At 38.9% G+C, this 21,114-nt stretch overlaps 2 protein-coding genes across 2 annotated transcripts in view; one reads left to right on the forward strand and one right to left on the reverse strand.

The window, feature by feature from the left end:
- Positions 1 to 4,506: 4,506 nt before the first annotated feature.
- Positions 4,507 to 7,082, forward strand: LOC149024798 (pectinesterase-like). Its single transcript, XM_089144995.1, has 2 exons — positions 4,507 to 5,468; positions 6,259 to 7,082. The coding sequence occupies exons 1-2, from the start codon at positions 4,592 to 4,594 to the stop codon at positions 6,945 to 6,947; spliced, it is 1,566 nt and encodes a 521-aa protein (XP_089001121.1). The 5' UTR covers positions 4,507 to 4,591; the 3' UTR covers positions 6,948 to 7,082.
- A 4,424-nt stretch (positions 7,083 to 11,506) lies between these two features.
- The window catches only part of LOC149024799 (phosphoglucomutase, cytoplasmic), a 50,816-nt gene continuing 41,208 nt past the window's right edge, over positions 11,507 to 21,114 (reverse strand). Inside the window, exons 16-18 of the mRNA XM_089144996.1 lie at positions 12,962 to 13,094; positions 12,079 to 12,195; positions 11,507 to 11,992 (exon numbers count right to left, since the gene is read on the reverse strand). Of these exons, the coding sequence (XP_089001122.1) occupies positions 11,921 to 11,992; positions 12,079 to 12,195; positions 12,962 to 13,094 (322 nt within the window). The 3' untranslated portion in view covers positions 11,507 to 11,920. The remainder of the gene's footprint in view (positions 11,993 to 12,078; positions 12,196 to 12,961; positions 13,095 to 21,114) is intronic.

Here is a 21,114-nt window from a genome sequence, read left to right on the forward strand (position 1 = left end):
ATAGGGAGCTTTTAGGATTTGCAAGGTGTTGTGTGTTGATCAAAGCGGAGGATGGTTTCCTGACAAAATAGCGGTAGGGGAGGAAGGGAGTATGTTTTATGAGCAACCTGTGGTTTATGAATGGTTCCCTCCTATCTGTTCTCACTGCAAGACATTTGGTCACTTGACATCTTCATATCCTGTTCTTAGCAGGGACGATAGTAGAGCTCACAATGAGGGGAGAAATGATGATCCACTACAATCGCAGGGAAATGGTTTAACCTCCAACTAGATGGTGGAGGAAGGTACTGATGTAGGGTGGACGGTGGTGCAAATTTGTCGTTTTAAGGGCAAGTGGAAGGCAGTGGATGAGTTGCAGCCGGGTGTAGATGGGTTGGAAACTGAGTCAAACCCAGTTCCAGACAGGGTGACGTGGATTCTCTAGGTGAAAACCAGCAAGTTTTGGAAGAAAATGAGCAAACTACTCTTAATGGGGAAAGGAATTTAAATATTGTGGGAAACGAAGTGAATGGGGCAAGCGAATGACTCAAAGAGGAAGGCAAAACAAATCAGTGAGTGGAATGCGCTATTCAAGGAAAAAGAAAAGCCGGGATTGGACAAGGGGAGTCAAATTTGGCTTAGTGCTCAAAACAACAGGCTTAAGGCCAAGCCGTCCTCAAATAGGGTATGGGCCCCGGAACCGTTGGCCTATTAGCGTAGTTCATTGAAGCATCTTTAGTGCATACAAACAATAAGAGGGATGGGGACCGTAGCCAACAATGAGTCCTTACCGTGCATATATAATCCCACTTTTAACATGGATCGATGATGAAGTTGGGGGCGTGGAATGTAGAATCCGGATCACATCTCCCCTGCGGCCGACCACAACCAGGGGCCCACGGAAAAAGTTTTAAGTTTTTGTTTTTTGTTTTTTCAAAAGTGTTTCCGGGGCCATAGGTTTTTGTGGCGGGGCGCGGGGGCCGTCGGGGCGATCCGGACTCTGGAATGTAAGAAGTATGACCAATTTGGGAAAATGTTGGGCTGTCTTGGACTGGGCTAATAATCATAAATTTGTATTATTTGGTCTCACAAAAACAAGGGTGTGGGTTAATTGTTTTGAGGGGTTGTTTCAGAGTTTTTCCAATGGATGGAAATGTATCAATAATTATGACTACTCGGATGCAGGTAGAATTTGAGTTCTTTGGGACGAGTCTAAGGTGAATGTACATTGTGTCACTAAAGACGCCCAGTGGATTCATCTTCTTGTCTCAGTGGTGGAGTCTTTGCAACATTTTCATGTTACAATGTGTTATGGTGATAATGTTACAACCGAAAGGACGAGACTGTTTGGGGAGATTCGTTCCATCTCTGATAGCATGCACGGCCCTTAGAACTTATTAGGTGACTTTGATGCTCCTCATAGTCCAGAAGAGAAGGTGGGGGGACTAGCAGATAATATTGGAAGTGTGTTTCCTTTGGCCTCTTGTATGATGGACACTAGGTTGGAGTACCTTTCTTGGTTAGGTTGTAGATTTACATGGGGTAATAATTCTCTTGGTGATGCACGAATTGTTAAGAAATTGGACAGGGTGTTCATTAACAACTGGTGGTTGGATTTTTTTCCCTTCAGCCTATGCCCAATTTCTCAACCCGGGAGTTTTTGATCATAGTTCAATGGTGGTGCATCTTGGAAATTAGGGTGGTTCTAAGGGTCGTCAGTTCTTTTTTCTTAACCATTGTACAAAGCACCCAAAAGTTTGGTAACAATTAAAACTTATATTTCCCTTCACCCCATGGGCAAAATGGTCATTTCAATTTCAAAGTGAATAGAAAAATTAATAGTGGATAACTTGATATTTTGAAAAAAAGTGAAAAGTGGACAATTTGATATATTTCTCACTTAAATAGGCAGTCAAGAATTTAGACCCAACTTAAATAGGCGCCATGAAAAAACTACTCTGTCTCTTATTTATTACAACTTCAATTGAGCCTTTAATAGCATTCATATCAGTTTCCCATTTCAAGCCACAAGCTAAATTGAAAATGTAAAACCCAAAAGAAGAGCCAAGAGATCTAGTCAATCTCTTTTAAGCCATGAATAGGCATAAGGGTGTCAACGGTGTAGTTTGAGAAGGTTTGGTTTGAGTTTAATGGTTTCAGGTTGAAAAACACCAAATCCAAACACAACCCATTTGCAAAATAACGGTTTCGATTTAGTGTAATTTGGGTTGGGACGGTTTTAAGATCATTACAAAATATTATTATTCACTCTCAAACAATAAATTTTGAGCATAAAATAGAAAGCATTTTAAGCAAAAGGTATTTTGATGGCACTCGGTTTAATTTAAATTTGAAATATATTAGAGAAGTGAACCTAAAAATTAAACTTATGGATGTTTCAAAAATGTGGATGCTAATGAATAGAAAACTTTTTCTCTAAAACTATATCTTAATAAAAAAAAAACTAAAACTTCCCTAAAAAAGAAAAGGGTTTAGTAGAACTAATCTACTTAAACCTCTTCAAAACTATATTTAGTATAACTAATGGGCTAACAGGGCTGCACACAGGCTGGCCCGAACCAGCCAAAACATACGGGCTTTGCCCCCATCAGCCCAAACACAACCCATTAAGATTCCGTTTGGGCTAATTCGAACTATAATTGGCGGTTGGATTTGGCTTTAATGGTTCAAATTGCAAATTGACACCCCTAATAGACAAGACCGAGAAAAGTACAAATACAAGAGGAACTGAAATACTAATTTAATGATAAAAGCCTACGACTACATATGAAAGACCTTCCTTCACTCCTGCGCATTAAATTCACGCGCATTAAATTCACTGGACCGTTCAGTGAGACATTATTGACAATTTGATAGAGATCTCGATCAAGATTTTGATCTCCACCATTAAGAACAAGATCTCAGATCTGATGGTCCGAAATTTGGCAGGACGCTTAATGCACAGAACGGAATCTTTTTCGATGTCTCAATTAATGCACCATTTCAAGTTGAAGGGTTCTTTAGGGTTACCATTCAACTTGTCATATAAAGACTGAATTTTGTCGATGACAAGCCTTTAGTTAAGATATGTCCACCAAACCGCTGGAGAAGATGCTATAATTGAAACCTAAATTCTCAGTGAATAGAGATCAGAGCCAAGCGACTTCTACCAAAGCATCAACGAAGAATGGTCTTATGTTACAAGAAAATCATGAACTGAGATTTTTGCCAAGATAATTCGCAAACCACCAGTGCTTTCCTTCATTAATATCACAATTTTCGATTACCAACAAATCGAAGGAGTACAATAAGATCTCGATGAGATAATTCTCATAATTCGCTTTGCCCTCAACCTCACCCAGGAAGACAAATTGTCGCTGTTAAGACTATTGGAAAATTCTTCTTTCTATGAAAGAATCGTCGACCCAGTCGCCTGCATCAACGTCAAATTTGGTCCCTGCGGAAAACTCATTTGGTGAATGCTTGTTTTCAATGTACAGGAACGTGTGACAGCCATTATAGACCCAAGTCTCCATCCCTAGCAAACCCAGAAACTTCCTCTGGCTTGTTTGTTCTATATGCACAAGGGAGACGACCGGGTCACATGGTTTTGCACATATGGCCATTAAAAATGTTCTTTAGTTACTGGTACTTTGCCTACGGAGAATCTAATTTTAAGACCTTATATTACTTTTTGTCTCATAGACTGGCATCTTCTCCTCATATTTTATCTTAAAGTTACTCATAACATGCTATTTTGTTGTCACCCCAATTTTTATATCTGATTTTGAAGGTAAATTCACTTGACTTAGAAGATTTGTGATGGAAGCAGAGGCATTGAGTCAAAGTCACAAACCAACCAAATGGACGGACATTGGAATTTTTGTTTTATTTGTAAGGTTGTTTCGGCAATTGATTGTAAGATTTCCATTCTTTTTGTTTCTACATGGTGAAAATTTCTTTTTCAATGCTTGTGACACATCACATTGCATTGACGTACAAAACACGTTAAATCTCTGAATTATTTTGTTTGGTTGAATATTCAATATATGAATTTTTATTTTTTTTCCGTTCGTCCTAATACATGGTGCATGATTGGGGTGATCCTTGATGATGATACATCTGTAGAAAAGTGAAAAAATCTTTCCAATTTATTAGTAGAGAGAAGATGATGGTGCCAACAGCCATCCTCTATCTTTCTGTGTCGCTCCTAATCTCCTTAACCATTTTAATAAGGGCGGGGACCATTTAGAGGCTATTCCAGACCAAAGAGAAAAAGCTAAGGAGACCAGACCAACTTAGAGTTTCTGAGTGTTAATCGCCTTATGTAGGCTCCAGAACCTAATGGCTCAGTGCAACCCCTTCAAAGAAAAGACTATTTGGACTTCCGAAACCACAAACAAGCCAATCTTCTTTTTTCACGTAAGCGTCACGCATGGTCCAGCAGACAGATTTTTTTAAAAATCTAAACGCGTTAATTCAAGCATCCACCATTGATACTACTCGATTCAACCATAAATAAAGTGTGCACAACTTTCAGGGTTGATCCATTGCTCCTTAAGAGTAATAAGCCAGGTCTAATAGTCTCTAGTTTAAGTTTTAGGTTAGTCGTATGGATTTCAAGCTTCTTTCTAGAGTTCTTGTGAGTGTCTTTCTTCTTGCGTTTTTCTCCAGGGTGGCTACTAGTTACACCAATTTTTCATCTTGTGACCAAACACCATACCCCCAGATATGTGAATCCTTCATTACCTCTAATCTTCTTGCCAACTCAAGTAGTTTCCGTTATGTAGCTCTCAGGGTCACTATGAAACATGCTCAACTAGCCCATAGTCACATTTCATCCATGGACTTGAGCTCTTTCCACAAGCCAGCCAAGGCAGCATGGGCTGACTGTGTGGAGCTCTATAATGACACGGTTAGCAAGCTCAATCGTGTATTAAAATCTAACAGTTGGGAAGATACCCAAACATGGCTTAGTGCAGCTGTTGCCAATCAACAGACATGTCAAAATGGGTTTATGGAACTCAACTCAGCTTCATTTGTGTCTTCCTTACCTTCCATGTTGGGAGATTTCTCAAAGTTACTTAGTAACTCTCTTGCTATAAACAAACAGGCAGCTTCAGCACTGTCTGGTAAGCCAGGTGGAACCAGACGCTTGCTTTCTGATGGGTTCCCTTCATGGGTCTCTGCTGCTGACAGAAAGCTTCTCCAGTCAACAACAGCAGCCTCACAAGCTGATACAGTGGTGGCTGCTGATGGGTCTGGTAATTACAAAACCCTCTCTGAAGCTATTTCTGCTTCATCCTCGTTGAGGAGTGGGACTTCAAGATTTGTTATATATGTGAAGGGGGGTATTTACCAAGAGAACGTTGAGATAACAAAATCAATGAAGAACATAATGTTAATAGGAGACGGGATGGATGCCACCATCATTACAGGTAATAAGAACGTCCAAGATGGCTCCACAACTTTCAGATCAGCCACCCTTGGTGAGCTCTCTTTCTTGGAACCTCAACTTATTCCTCTGTTCTTCCTTTTCCTTGAAAGATTTTTTTTTCTTCAGTTTTCTTTCTCCAAGTATTACATCTTTTCGGGATCATATGTTGAAACCTTCCCCAGAGAAAAAGGTTTACATGCTGAGAGACTTTCCTGCATGATGGGAGGTGATCTACATGAGAAGACTCAATTCTCCTTTCAGTTTTCTATAGAAGATCCCTCTATTTTCGTGCCTCGATCTGGCTTAAGAAAATTTAAACTCTCATTTTCTACATAAAAGTAATAGTTTTTTAACAAGTAAGCCACGCTGAGGATTTCTATAGTATATTTTTCTTCTTTTCTTTTTAATTTTTCCTCTCCCACTCTTTTATAGGAATTTTTTATTTCATTTTTGTTTTTATGTTTTCCTTTCTCCTTTGATATATTTGTATAAATGAAGAAAAAAAAATTTAAAAATTTATCTAATGGTATATAATGCAATTCTAATAAAAGAGAGAAAAAAAAATTAGAAGTACGATCCGGTTCATCTCTGCGTACAAGCTGTTGTACGATGCGAAGTACGACCGGAACTCTAAAAATGCTGGATTTGTCTTCTCTCTCACCATGAAAAGATAATACGTCTGCTCTCTGATAAGGAAATGTGAAATAAACCCGTCCTTCGATTTGAATTTCCTTGGAAAAAGTAAATTATATTGAAGAGAGATAAGACAGATTAAGCTTGTTGTAATGCAATTAATCCTCTTAAGGTTTACATGGTTAACCGTGTTTTTTCTCACACCTCAGCTGCCATGGGCGACGGTTTCATAGCCAAGGCCATAACCTTCCAAAACACAGCAGGACCTCAGAAGCACCAAGCAGTTGCATTCCGTTCTGGCTCAGATCAGTCAGTTTTCTATCAGTGTAGCTTCAAAGGTTACCAAGACACCTTGTATGTCTACTCACAACGCCAATTCTACAGCTACTGTGACATCTATGGCACCGTAGACTTCATTTTTGGAGATGCTGTAGTAATGTTTCAGAACTGCAACATCTATGTGAGAAAACCCATGAGCTACCAGAAGAACACGGTGACTGCCCAAGGACGAACTGATCCTAACGAGAACACTGGCATAACAATCCATAATTGCAGAATCACAGCCGCTTCAGACTTGAAAGCTGAACAGGGTTCGTTTCGGACTTACCTGGGGCGGCCATATATGAAATATTCAAGGACTGTTGTCATGACAAGTTTTCTTGATAGCTTGATAGATCCTGCTGGGTGGCTCGAATGGAGTGGCAATTTTGCTTTGAGCACTCTTTACTATGGAGAATACATGAATACTGGACCGGGCTCAAGCACTGGAGGTCGAGTTAAGTGGGCAGGTTATCATATCATGAGCAGCTCTGATGCACAGAAGTTCACTGTTGCAAGCTTCTTAGGTGGTGGTTCTTGGATTGCAGCCGCCGGAGTCCCTTACTCCTCCGGCCCATAAACCTATTATGGCGTGTGACTTCACTTAGGTATGCTATAATATCTTGTCACTTCTCATGTTGCAGTAAATTGTGTCAGTTATTTAATTTGTATTGAGAAGTTGTCCTCGCAACACCCTGAATTACCTTCAAAATAATGTCATCCCCTCTATATCTAATTTATCAAACAGATGACGCCTACGTTGAGTCATAAAAGCAAAAAAATCAGACGCCTACGTTATCACAGTTAAGTGTGCTGATGTAAGCAAGTCAAAAAATTTAAATAACAAGAATACTTCCTTTGTAACTTCTTCGTTTTGTAATCATAAATCCTTATAAAGCTTGTAAAATATATAATTTTTGAAATTTTAAACTTAAGATGTGAAGATAATATTAAAAATAAATAAATAAAAATTAATTAAAACTATAAAATGAAAAACTCTAAGTTACTACAAAAGAATTGGAATAATACAAAAGATTCAGAGAATATGGATTGTATGTCTAAAACTTGTGTCTTATATAGTTATATCAAAAAATTTCTAATCAAAATTTTGTTTTTTAATTAATTGGTTTCCAAAGACCTGGTTGTATTTATTCCTCAAATGGTGTGCTAGACGACAAAAGGATTGTCACATCTCCACCCACAAGCAATAGAAAATTGTATTAAGCTTTGCTGATTGGGTAGGGGATGCCCCATGTATCGAGAAAGAAACTGGCAGCAATTAGTGATTGGCAGCTCGTTAAGGGAGAACAATGTGCCTTTTTGATGGTTTTGAACCATACAGTAAGGGAAGGGTTTAATTGTAAATGTTAAAAAAATAAAAATAAATAAAATCTCACTTGTCCTATATGAGCCCCACCCTTTATTATGTGGTCGAAAATTGTCAGATGAAGAGATGATCCAGACTCCCTAAGGGCCTGGTTGGTTACATGAATCCAAATATTTGAAATCTCTGGATTCACAAATCTGAGATTTATACCAGTTTGGTTGTAAAAATCTTTGGATTCACCTTTTTACACTAAAAACATGAATATGTAGATTTATGGGTATGGGGTAAAATTCAGAGATTTCATTACTATTTATAAAAACGCTAAATATTTGCACATTCACAAAAACCACATCGACCAAATAATTTTTTAGGATGAATCCACATATTTTATTCCACAAACAAACAGTTAATTTTATGAATTATGACTCCATAGATTTGAATTCTATAGATTTGAAATCTCCAGACTCATGTAACCAAACAGGCCTTAAACTAGTGGTTAGGGTGGGATTTAAGTGATTTAAAACTTGTTTAGGTAGAAGAAATGCTATCCACATATGTGTGCATGTTAGTACGTTCACAAAATCAGTTGGATGTTGTTAGGATTAGAGCGATCAATCACGTACAATTGAATAGAAAACAAAGAACAAAGAGAGACGGATTTACCCTGGTTCACCTCAATGTGAGGCTACTTCTAACATAGGTTTTTAACTATATATATTATTCTCAAAGTGAACATATAAATGGACTTAGAAATCCTAAGTCATAGCTATTCATGGGCCCAAGCCCAAACTGTAAAGAAACTCGAGGCCCATAGAAACATGGACCCTCTATAGGCTATGGGGGCGCTACCCCCACACCCTCGCCGACAACACAATGTAAAGCATATGAGCCATACTCAACGGATGTGATCATTGGACTGGGTTGAAATTTCTACAAATGCATGAAAATGAATTTCAACGTCTTGATTGATGGCATATTGATATACATGCAAAATCTCTAATCCATGTAACTATGAATTGAATTGAATTGAATTTGGTTCCGACTCTACACTGTGCATTCTTATTGTAATGTTGATTGAAGAATGGAGTCTTCTATTAAAAAGGCTGGCATTGAAGTCTTACTATCTACATCGAGCTATAAAACTAACGAAGATGAAAATACTAGAAGATAAGTGTTCTTGAAACTGAGCTCCATGCTATTTGTGTAGGCATATGCTATGCAGTAGAAAGAAATATGCTACGTGTTTACATGAAGTCTGACTCTTCACAAGCAATCGATTATTTTGAAACGACAGCTCAACATCAAGGAAGGATGACAAGGATTAATTAGTCTGGCGATTCAGGCCAAGAGTTGGTAGATTTGCCATGGAAATATCATCATTACTCCATACTAATAGAGAAGCAAATATGGCTCTGCCGATTGGATGGCAAAGAGAACAACAACATTGGAGTCTCCTACGCATTTCTTTGTACGTGCAAAACTCTCTGCTCTATGTAACTATGAATTTAATTTAATTTCGTCTGACTCTACACTTGCATTCTTATCAGTGATTGAAGAATGGAGTCTTCTATTAAAAAGGCTGGCATTGAAGTCTTACTATCTACATCGAGCTATAAAACTAACGAAGATGAAAATACTAGAAGATTCGAAGGTGAAGCTTTGAGTATGCTCTCTCACTAAACACATACTAATGATCACAGACCATTTGGACCAGGGGATGATAATACAAGTATACAACCAGTTGATTCTTTAGAAATAAGACTATAAACAAAACCTACAGACAATAAGATACATGAAAATTACTGTCCTTGTGAGATGAAAATTTGGGTTTAGCCTCAGAGATTTCTCTTTCTTTTGTAGCATCGACGTCAACTCCAAGCCTTCACCTCCTCCTCTGGATCTATAGTTAGCGAGCATTGCATCGTCAAGTCCTTTATCATGAAGAGAGATGATTTGACATCAATTCCATCAAGACAAGAAGGGTAATTCTAGGGAAATGTGTTGAGGTATCTGAGTCATACTCAAATATGGTTGAAGTATTTGAGTTATACCCAACGTATGTTCTAAGATAGATCATCGGATCAGTTACGATCCAACGGTGTAATGGGCATTTGTGGGAGAGTCCAACAAACCGTAAAACCTAGTGTTGGTCTATAAATACTAGTTGGAAGCAACGATTTGGGTATTCCAAACTAGATAATCAGGATGTAATGTTTTAAGCAACCTTGTACTTAAACCCTAACCCTAACAAAATGTACTTATCATCGTCAGTTCATTGAGTTTCTGGCTCAAATCCATGAAACACTGAAATGATGGGAAGAGATTGCCACTAGCTTGTCAAGAGTTCGACTCCTTCGGGCTTGGGGCAAAGCCCCATTTTATATTTATTATTTAAGTTATATATAATAACTATCCCTTGAAAATGTAGTCAAGGTGCACGTCAGCTAACCCGGACAAATCTCAATTCTCTCCCAAAGAAAAATAGGGATTGTTACTAGTTTGGAGTTTAGCCTCCTTTATTAGCTGCCCCTTGCTTAAACTGGTTACAAATCTTGAGCCATTAATGGCAGCATTTCAAGTGATGTTGTGAAGAGTAGAGGTTGGGTACAAGGAGCAATCTCGGATTGAAGAGATTGGTATGTTTAGTAATTAGAGGAACTTGCCAAAAGTGGAGCATTTCTTTTCATCTGCAGCAAACACAAATTGAAAGCGATAACCAAGCTTTGAGAACAATCCTCAAAGGTACTTCAAATATCCTTTGGAAGTTGTTTCATACTATCAACGACATCTGATCTTTGGCTGGATCTCTTCCTTCAGTTCAGTTTCAGCATATACTATGGGAATCCAATTTGGTCGCAGACTTATTAGCTAAGGAGGCAGCAGTAACACGGGATGGTTTTCTATATATTGCCAAAAGTCAACAAAGCGAAATTTCCATTGACCATCATCTCTCCAGTGTGACTCTTTCTTTTTCTTTTTTCCAGGTGAAACATTTTTTAACTATGGATATATGGAGGAGGATAAGATGTGGCTGCAGTGCTTTAAAAAGCCTCGCAGAGCAGGGGATAACTTGGATCTGCTTATTACGGCTTTTCTTGCCTGATTCTAACCACATACCACTCAGAAATCAATCAATTCCCAAGTGTTCGATCTCAGATAGCTTGCAGAAAGGAAGGGAAGACAAGATGAAGAAGAGGAAGGAGACAGGTTTCTCTAAGAAAACACGGGCAGAGAAGATCACACACCGGCTAGGGAACCGCACACAAGGACATGATCTTATATCCTTGAGAGCTAACTTTCTTCTTGAGCAGAACATGTGTCAAAGAGCTTAGGATGAAGAGATGTGTAGTATTTCATGACAGTTGATTTGCTTCATACTTGCTCATTACCTATTTGTCCTAGACACTAACCCAAAGTATTTTAACCTTCATTTGGAGAAAGGCTAGTGGCATTCCCTTACACCTTGATGTACTCCTTATAATTGTACACAGGCATCGTCAGCTCACCAAGAAAGATTCTACTTCCCTTGCACTGAGGTACTCGAGTTAAAACCATGCATTTTACACTTCTGTCGACCCTCCTTGGATGCCCACAACTAAAAACTCACAGAATTATCAACTACTAAAAACACAATATTATCAAAATAATTGTGTCCTACCTCTATAACCCATATCAAATCTGAAAGCCACAAGGAAATACTGAGAAATGAACACACTAGTAGAAAAATACTGAAAAATGGACAAACGTAACTTTTAAATACCACAGAAAGGGTGGAAGTTGCCATAGGGTTGTGATATAAACCATCTGCCATCAAGAGAGGACTAAAAGTAGGACCAGGAGATAAGCACCAACCAGATTGTAAAGCTAAAACCGGAATCAAGGAAATACCACTGCCACAGATCCTGCAAAGAATTAAGAACTCAAAAGTTCTCTTTTTCTGAATCTCACATTATTGCCAAAATGATCTAAATACATCAAGAGCACTCTCAAATATATATGACCCGCTCACATTATTGCCAAAATGATCTAAATACATCAACTGCACTCTTAAATATATATGACTCACTCACATTAATGACCAGATAAATTGGAATAATTGGAAAACTACCGGCCGACATCTGATCTCAAGTATTTGACTGTTACTATTTAAATCTCCACAACTGAAGATGTGATGATAAGAAATAACTTAAGACATACTTCAAAATCTGCTGTATTTAGCAGTTGTTCTATGTGATAACAGTTGGAACAGATCGTCCAGTGAACTCCTGCATCTTGGAAAGCTTAAGAGCAGCCTCAACCTGCAGTCAAATGCCACAACAGTCAAGCCCAAGCATGATGACAACAGATCAGGACGAAGATCAGAGTTTAAGGACTGAGTTCTTACAAGAGGGGCTAATGCATCTTGGGAATCCCGACCAGTCTTTGTAGCATCCTTCTCATATTGCTCAATGTAAAGACGGATGGTTGCACCTTCTGATCCAGTTCCAGAGAGGCGGAAAACCTGAAATCATGGTTTGAGGAAGCAACACAACAAAACCTTTTAAAAGAGATTTAAGTAAACACAATTTTCAAGTATAACAATAAATGAACAAGCAATTAAATTGTGAACAATAATGATACTTAAGCATGTGATGGTAATTAATTATGCAAAATCACTTCTTGCATGACCCCTGCTCTTCCCAACATATATTAATTTTTTGTTGGCATCTACCATCTTACAAAAGTCATAATATGGTGAGGGTAGCAAATTCATGAATAAATAAGCCAGAAATCTAAACCAACTAAACATTTGTTAGAAAATGCCAGAAAAATTGTGAAATCTTTTAGAGTACATGAATAGCAAATAGATTATGTGAACCAAATGATTCAGTCCCAAACAGAAAAGTTGTGAATAATTCAGGAACCAAATTATTTTCCTTTGAAAATTTCAGAATCATTGCAGGCGTTGCAGTTAAAATGTTAATAAAATACATCATTCAAGAAATTCACAACTTCATAAAAATGGAATATTTCTTTTTCATACGTAATTCGCATTCCCAGATTTTTAGCATAACACATTAATTCTCAAATCAATCCAAATTTAAATTTACAAATTGCCAGACCAATTAAGACTGAGTTAATCTCTTTCCAAATGATTCCTGAATCCAGATGTCAATTATTGGTGGTCAGCTAATTACCAACATAAAGCTCCAACTTCTGGTGCTCTAGCTCAGAGATTGCTCTGAATAAAGAATATTTAATAGAGGATGAGGAGAAGTATCAATTACCAATCGTGATCCATCTGCAAACAGATATCTTATGCCCTGGTGCTTTGAGATAGAACCATCAACAGGATCTTTATACTCAAATTCGTCAGCTTGCACAACATCAGACACATCTGACCTTGTTCCCTTTACAATCCTGTAGAAAAATGTCAAATCTGTCAAATGGACAGCACTGTGAACGGCATATCAGAATCACAACAGCATAACGTGCCACGGTTTCAGAAATTCATCATATATGGATCATACAATCATAGAGATCAACTCAATATATTTTCAGGGGACTAGATGAGCCAGGGGCACAGAAGAATGCCTAGGCAACAAGCCCACCCGAGGGTCACCTATGCACCCTAGGCCTGCAACGTATGATTACTTTTAGAATATATAGCAATTATAAGTGCACATACTATGCTTGTTCTTGCAAAACAGAATCCATATAAATGCAATACGGTATAATTTTGCTAATAATGACTAATTATGATTCAAGATCTTGAACTTGAAGAAAATCTCGCAGATGTAACCAGATGGAGACCCCCCCTCCCCCCCCCCCCCCCAAAAAAAAAAAGCCCCAAGAGAAAGCCCTTTTCCTGCAGCCCTCTAGGAAGGCCGAATCTAACCAAGAGCAAATTGGTCATTTTCATCCTTTCTGGAGTCCTCGTGAGTCTAGTTGAATATAGAATAATTTTGGGAGTCCATATCTACTTTTATTTTGTTATTTAAGTCCCTGTTTGTTTAGTTATGAAAGAGTCCTAATCTAGTTAGGAGTCCTAATTAGGGAAAGATTCCTTTTGTTGGATCCAGTATATTAGTAGGATCCAAATCTACTTTTGTTCTTGAATTTGGTTTAGTTTTGGACAAGTTATCAAAGAGTCCTACTTAGGTTAGGAGTCCCAATTAGAAAGGGATTCCATTCGTTACAGTCCACTTTTTACAAGGTCTCTATAGCTAGTAAATCGGATCATCCTAGGAGAAATTAGGACAAAGTCCCAAGTCTAGATACAGTCCAAGTTTGAGTCCAAATGTGAGATCAATCATGTAAGGCTATTATAAATAAAGCCTCTCTAGCTCGTAAAAATTAAGATTATAATTGATGAACAAAATTTGAGGATTGAACATGCCACGTTAGAGTTGTAGAGACTTCTGGCTGTATTGTCTTCATTATTTCTGCAATTTGAAAGTTCTTCAAGCTCCCATCCTCTTCCACAAGTACAAGAAGCCCCAACCCACCCCCACCCCCTCCCTCGCAGCCCTTCTATTTCTTGTCCCCCTAGCGTGCGGCAACCCCTCCCCATTGCCAAACCCTTCTCCCAATCCCAGTTTTTTAAGGAAATCTTCACCAACCCCCCCCCCCCCCTTTCCCTAACACTCAAACCCTAGAAGTACCCATATTCATCCCCCAAAACCCTACAACCATAACCCTGATTACCAGATCACCCTCTTTTCTATTTTTCTGAAACTTTGTGGAATTTTCGGACTTTTTCTACAAGCTAAAATTCAAGGTCAGATCTATGGCAGTCTAACCGTTGGATCTGTCCCAAACTTTACAAACCTTATCCCCCCAACCCTACTGACCTTCCCTCTCAATTTTAGCCCATTTGGACCAACCCTAACCCTACTCTAACCCTAATTCCTTTGCTGCCCTAGATTTTCAAAACCCTAGAAACCTTAGCCTTCCTTTTCACTTGGATCTTTCAAAACCTTTGTTGAAAGACTTGGGTAGATATAGTTAATACTTTCCTTTTTTGTTATTTCCTTACTGGGAGTAGATCCACCAAGATTTTATTTTCTTGTAAATTCCCATAATGGGAAGATTTGGTTTGTTCTGTATTTGATAAGTTTTCTATATAAATAGAACTCCTGTTGTGTCCTTCAAACACAAGTCAAGGATTTTTCTAATTATTCCAACATGGTATCAGAGCCAACTCTAATCCATCACTAAGCACCAGACTCTGATCCTCTCTCAATCACAGAGCATAAAAAGGGGGGGGGGGGAATCATCTCTACTTCTTCTTCTTCTTCTTCTCTACTTCTTGCCAACCACTTGCAGCATTGTCAACAATTGGAAATCTTCCCAGAAACTTCCTTCTCTCCCATCACCATCCATCCACAACCCAAAATTGACACCCTACCTACAACCGCCTGCTCCACCACTTTCTTCCCTACTGAGACCATCGCTTGTGACCATGAATCCTTTTTGTTTCCTTTTTTGCATCACAAGACTTAGGCAACCTAGAAAAAGAAAAGGTGAAAACCAGTGACTGAACCTGCGACACCTCTATCCTTGCAACTACCGCCATCCATCACCTCCATCAAGCCCCTGCAACCACCGCCAGAGCCACCTCTTTTTAGTTATCCTTCCATCGCTTCCTGGAGCCCCTATAACATTGCCAGAACTCCATCGCAAGCCACCTCTTTTTTATTATCTTCAATTGCCTCCATCGAGCCCCTACAACTACTGCCAGGACTCCATCACACGAACACCCATTTGCACCCAACAGCCCGCTTTCCTGTAGGCAATATCAACAATTCCCAAGTTCAGTATTTCTCTAGAGCTCGCATTCCCTCATCCATAGCATCCTTCCAATTTGAATGAGATAATACTTCCTGGCAAGTGCTAGGAACAAAAAGTAAAGGACAAGGAGGAAATGAAACTCTGAAATTTCTAACGATATGAACTTATGTGAAACATAATTGGAAATAGGATGTTTGGTGCAAGTCCCTGGTTAATCAAGCACAAGGCAGATGGGACTGTTGAGAGGGACAATGCAAGATTAGTGGCCCAAGGCTTTACTCATACTTATTGCATTGACTACTAGAAAACATTTGCCCTTGTTGCCAAGATGAACACAGATCGAATTGTTCTTTCATGTACTATGAATAAAAGGGTGGAGTCTATAACAATTAGATGTCAAGAATGCTTTTCTGCATGAAGAACTCCAAGAGAAGGTGTACATGGATGTGACATCTGGTCATTCCACAACCAAGACTCATGCAATAATGTGTAAGTTGAAAAGGGCGTTGTATGGGATGAAGCAATCTTCAAGAGCGTGGTTTATAAGGTTCCACAAGATCATGATCCGAATGGCTATAAGCAAAGCAATGCAGACCACACTTTGTTCATTAAGAGAGATGGTTCTCACACTACTATACTTCTAGTATATGTAGATGATATTGTGATCAAAGGCGACAGCAAGGATGAGATTTCAGCATTGAAGACCTTTTTAGGAACTAGATTGAGATCAAAGATATGGGGAAGCTCAGACATTTCCTAAGGCAAGAGTTGGCATATTCCGTCAGTGGTATCTCTCTCTCTCAAAGGAAGCATACCCTGGATCTTCTCAAGGAAACCAAGATGCTAGGGTCTAAGCCTGTTGAGACTCCTATTGAACCTAACCTACACTTAAAGGAAAAAGAGGGAGAATCGGTTGACAATATGAGGTATCAAAAGTTGGTGGGAAAGTTGATCTATCTCACACTTAGATGCAGTGTATCGTATCTTAAGGTACTTGAAGGCCATCCAGGAAAAGGAATTTTGATTTCAACTCATGGACTAAAACATTGAGGCATATACGAAGCCAGACTAGGCAAGCTGTCCAAATGATAGGAGATCTACCTCTAGGTATTGTGCGTATGTGGGAGGTAACTTGGTGACGTGCAGAAGCAAGAAACAAGTATAGTTTGCAAGATCTAATGCCAAGGCTTAGTTTAAGGCAATTGCTCAAGGAATTTGTGAGGTACTATAGCTAATTGTGCTACTTCTGGAGATTGGGTCAGATTCAAAGGTTCATATATAGTTGTACTCAAATAGTAAACCAACAATTAGCATAGTTCACAATCTAGTTCAACAAGACAATACCAAGAATGTGGATATTGACAGACATTTCATCAAAGAGATGAGTGAGGCTAGGTAGATTCGTATCACTTTTGTTACTTTAGACAAATAGCAAGCTAATGTGCTTACAAAGAGCTTGATTAAGGTGTTTAGTAGTATCATTTGGCAGGTTGGGCATGAAAAATATTTATGCTCCAACTTCAGGGGGAGCATTAAAAGACCTGGGTAGATTTAGTTAGCACTTTCCTTTTTTGTTATTTCCCTATTGGGAGTAGTTTCACTAAGATTTTATTTTCTTATAAGATTCCCACACTGGGAAGATTTGGTTTATTCTGAATTTGGTAAGTTTTCTATATAAATAAAGCTCATGTTGTGTCCTTCAGACACAAGTCAAGATTTCTTTGATTTCCCCAACACCCTTCCTCCAAAAACTATTTCTTTTAGAATCTTCATCCCCTACCCCTCCTTTACCTTCGACTTAACCCTAACCCTAGCCACCACTCCTGGAAACCCTAATTTCTATCAAACCTAATCTCCCTAAACCCTAGACTTGAAGATTCAATTCTGAAATTAAAATAACAACAAGGTTTAGGATTGGATTTCAACCAAACCTATTTTCTAGCCCAACTGAATGTAGTCCTAGTAAATTTCCAACCCTATAACCCTATATTCAGCCATATTCCTACAACCACAAGACAAAACTCTAATTTTACTACTGGCTCACTTGGATTGATCTTGAATATTGGCCCTCAATTTGGGGGTTACCTCACTCGCTATTATGTGCCTAATAGGGCCCAGTCTGGTGTATAGACACTAGAATGGGCCAGCCTAGTATGGAGTAGGTTAAAAGGCTTGACTCAACTCGTTCCATCAGTTTTGGAGTTTCTAGCAAACTGGTCAAGTACCTAACATTTGGTATCAAAGCTGAGTGGAAGGTGAGCTGCCTAGAGTGAGAGCCATAGAGGACAACAACTACACATGACAGTATGTTATGTACCTAATAGGGCCCATTCTAGTGTTTGGGTGCTAGATTGGGCCAGACTAGTACGAGATAGGTTAAAGGACTTGACTCAACTCATTCCATCAACTCGAAGCTTCGCGAAACTGGTTAAGTACCTAACACTCTCCTACTCAAAATGCAAGTTGGCAAAAGATCTCATTGAGTCATTGGAATATTTCTTTCTCAATTTGAGTGGTATTAGGTCATCTAGGGCTGAAACTCACTAATCCAGCTTATTTCATGCTTTATGAAGATTGGTGCCCTCATATTTAGGAAAAATTAGAGTAAATGTGAGTTTCGAATCAGATCCCAGGTTGGAAACTGCTATACTGAAGTAAATCCTAGAACGACTTGCTATACACGTCAATAGACTCAATACATCATACACTTGTACATTAACGCGCTAAGTTCAAACCTCAACAACTACACATGTTGTTGAGAATGGTAGAATGGCTTATTGATCAATGATCTCAAGCCCTCTATTTATAATAAAGTGGAAAGTACACTATTACAAGGAATAGAATTTTACATGAATACAAACTCTAATTATACTCCTAGTAGAACCAACACTCCCCCTCAAGTTGAGGCACAGATATTAGTTATGCCCAACATGCCTACAATAGGAAGGAAATCTCTTCTGTTCAAACTCTTAGTGAAAACATCTGCTACTTGGTCTCCAGATCTTACAAAAGGCGTGCAGATAAGCCCTTGTTCCAACTTTTTTTTGTCTGTCAATTTCAATGTGCTTAGTTCGATCATGTTGTATCGGATTATTAGCAATACTAATAGCAACCTTGTTGTCACAATATAACATCATAGGGTTTGGAACTTTACAGTAGCTCACAAACTCCACGAACCATAGCTCTATATTCAGCTTTGGTACTAGATAAAGCTACCACATTCTGTTTCTTACTTCTCCAAGTAACTAGATTGCCTTCAACAAAGGTACAATAACCTGAAATTGGCTTCCTGTCTGGAGATCCAGCCCAGTCTGCATCAGTGTATGCTTATACTTTTAGATTATCACTGGGTGACAAAAGTATTCCTTTTCCAGGAGTTCCCTTCAAATACTGTAGTATTCTGATAATAGCCTTCATATAACCTAAATATGGATCATGCATGAATTGGCTCACTATCCCTACAGCATAAGCGATGTCTGGCCTGGTGTGGGACAAGTAAATAAGCTTCCCTACCAGCTTTTGGTATCTTCCTTTGTCCACAGGTTCTCCCTCTTTTTCTTTAAGTTTAGCTCCAGCTTCAATAGGGGTATCAACTGCTTTACACCCCAACATTCCCACTCTGATAATAGATCTAGGACATACTCTCTTTGGGATAGGAATATACCTTTTTTTGATCGAACCACCTCAATCCCTAAGAAATATTGTAACTTCCCTAGATCTTTAATTTCAAACTCTCTGCCAAGAAAGTCCTTAAACTTTTGAATTTCTTAACACCATCATTCCCTGTGATGACAATATCGTCTACATAGACAATAAGAAGTGTGTTGTTAGTGCCTGACTTTGACAAATAGTGTATGATCAGTATTGCTTTGCCTATACCCAATAGAAGTCATTGCCTTCAGGAGGCGTCCAAACCAGCATCTAGGAGACTGTTTTAACCCATAAATTAACCTCTTTAACCGACAAACTTTCCCTGCAGTATTGTCATCAGAGAAACCATGTGGGATTTCCATATAGACTTCTGCTAACTCCCCATGTAAGAAGGCATTCTTTATGTCTAGTTGGTGCAAGTTCCAGTCTTTGTTCACAACTACAGATAACAGAACTCTGATAGTGTTTAGTTTCGCAACAGGGGCAAAGGTCTCCTAATAATCAATCCCATAGGTCTGGGTAAACCCCTTTACAACTAGTCTAGCTTTCAACTTATTCACTGATCCATCCATATTTTATTTAACCACAAATACCCATTTGCAGCCCACTGGTTTTTTTCCTAGAGGAAGTGTAACCAGCTCCCAAGTGTCATTATTCTTCATTGCCTGCATTTCCTCTACCATAGTTGCCTTCCATCTCTTATCAACATAGGCTTCCTGCCAACTTTTAGGAACAGATACACATGACATAGAGGATATAAAAGCACGGAAGGAGTCAAACAAAGAGTTATAAGAAACATATTTAGCCATGGGATGTTGAGTGCAAGATCTGACCCCTTTTCTAACAGCAATAGGAAGATCAGAAGAAGATACCTTAAAGGGAACAGTAGAATCTGATTCTGGATCAGGAGACTGAAGTGGTAACATATCACCTTTCTCCACCTGCTTTAGCCGGTTGTAATTCTCCCTCTGATAAGTCTACACCACCTTATTCTAGTCAATCTGGTTTTGAATGACCCCAACAGTGTGTCTCACAGGAGTGGTCTCCCCCTGGCTAGGTTCTTCACATGGTTCAGAAAACGAAGGGGGAGGATTAGAGTCCTCAAGTATAGTAGCCGAAGTCTCCCCTTGGTCAAAAAACTCTTCTAGGACTCTTAAGTTGTGTTGGTGTGTGATAGGAAGATCTAGAGTCGAAAAGAACACCTCTCCTCTAAGACTCTCCCCCTGGAGAGGTGTATAGTGAAAAATTACATCCATGGATACAATGGTTTTCCTGGAAGGATGATAATAACATTTGTACCCTTTCTGAGTAGCAGAATACCCCAAAAATATGCAGCGTAGGCCGCGGGGAACCAGCTTACTCGGGTGGGCTGTGATTCTGGCATAACACACCCATCCAAAAACCTTTGGGGGAATAACAAAAGAAAAGGCTCCCTGAAGAATCTCATTAGGACATTTAAAACCAAGTATCCTACTGGGCATCATATTCATAAGGTAAGAAGCAATGAGTATAGCATCACTCCAGTATTGGTCAAGTACATTCATAGCAATCACAATGGAACGGGCTATCTTTAAGAGATGCCGATTCTTCCTTTCGGCAACCCCATTTTGGGCAGCCGTATCAACGCAACTGGTCTAGTGTAACTAAGTTTTAATCATATTATGAAAATCACAAAAACATCGAAAAACTTCATTTTTTTGTTTTAAAAGATAAATCCATGTAGAACGAGAGTGACAATCAATAAAAGTAACAATGTACCTATGGCCAGTAATAAACACACGTCGGCAAGGACCCCACACATCAATATGAATGAGCATAAAAGGAATATTTGTTTTATTATAAAGAAAAGGTAAATAAGAAGAACGAGTCTGCTTCGCAAAAATGCAGGCTTCACAAAAAAATTATCCTCATTACAAGGAGAAACCCAATCAGGAAATATTTTCTTAAGAGTTCCTGAGAGGGGGTGACCTAGCCTACGGTGCCACTGATGAAGGTC

This window comes from Hakea prostrata, chromosome 2 (assembly GCF_041222555.1).
Source record: "Hakea prostrata isolate BN-2017 chromosome 2, UWA_Hpros_2, whole genome shotgun sequence".
Lineage (NCBI taxonomy): Eukaryota > Viridiplantae > Streptophyta > Magnoliopsida > Proteales > Proteaceae > Hakea > Hakea prostrata.

Bases quoted from the DNA above. Each gene is read 5' to 3' on its own strand.
- LOC149024798 (XM_089144995.1), top strand. From the start codon at position 4,592: ATGGATTTCAAGCTTCTTTCTAGAGTTCTTGTGAGTGTCTTTCTTCTT. The intron at 5,469-6,258 runs GTGAGCTCTCTT...CTCACACCTCAG, and splicing joins TTTCAGATCAGCCACCCTTG to CTGCCATGGGCGACGGTTTC.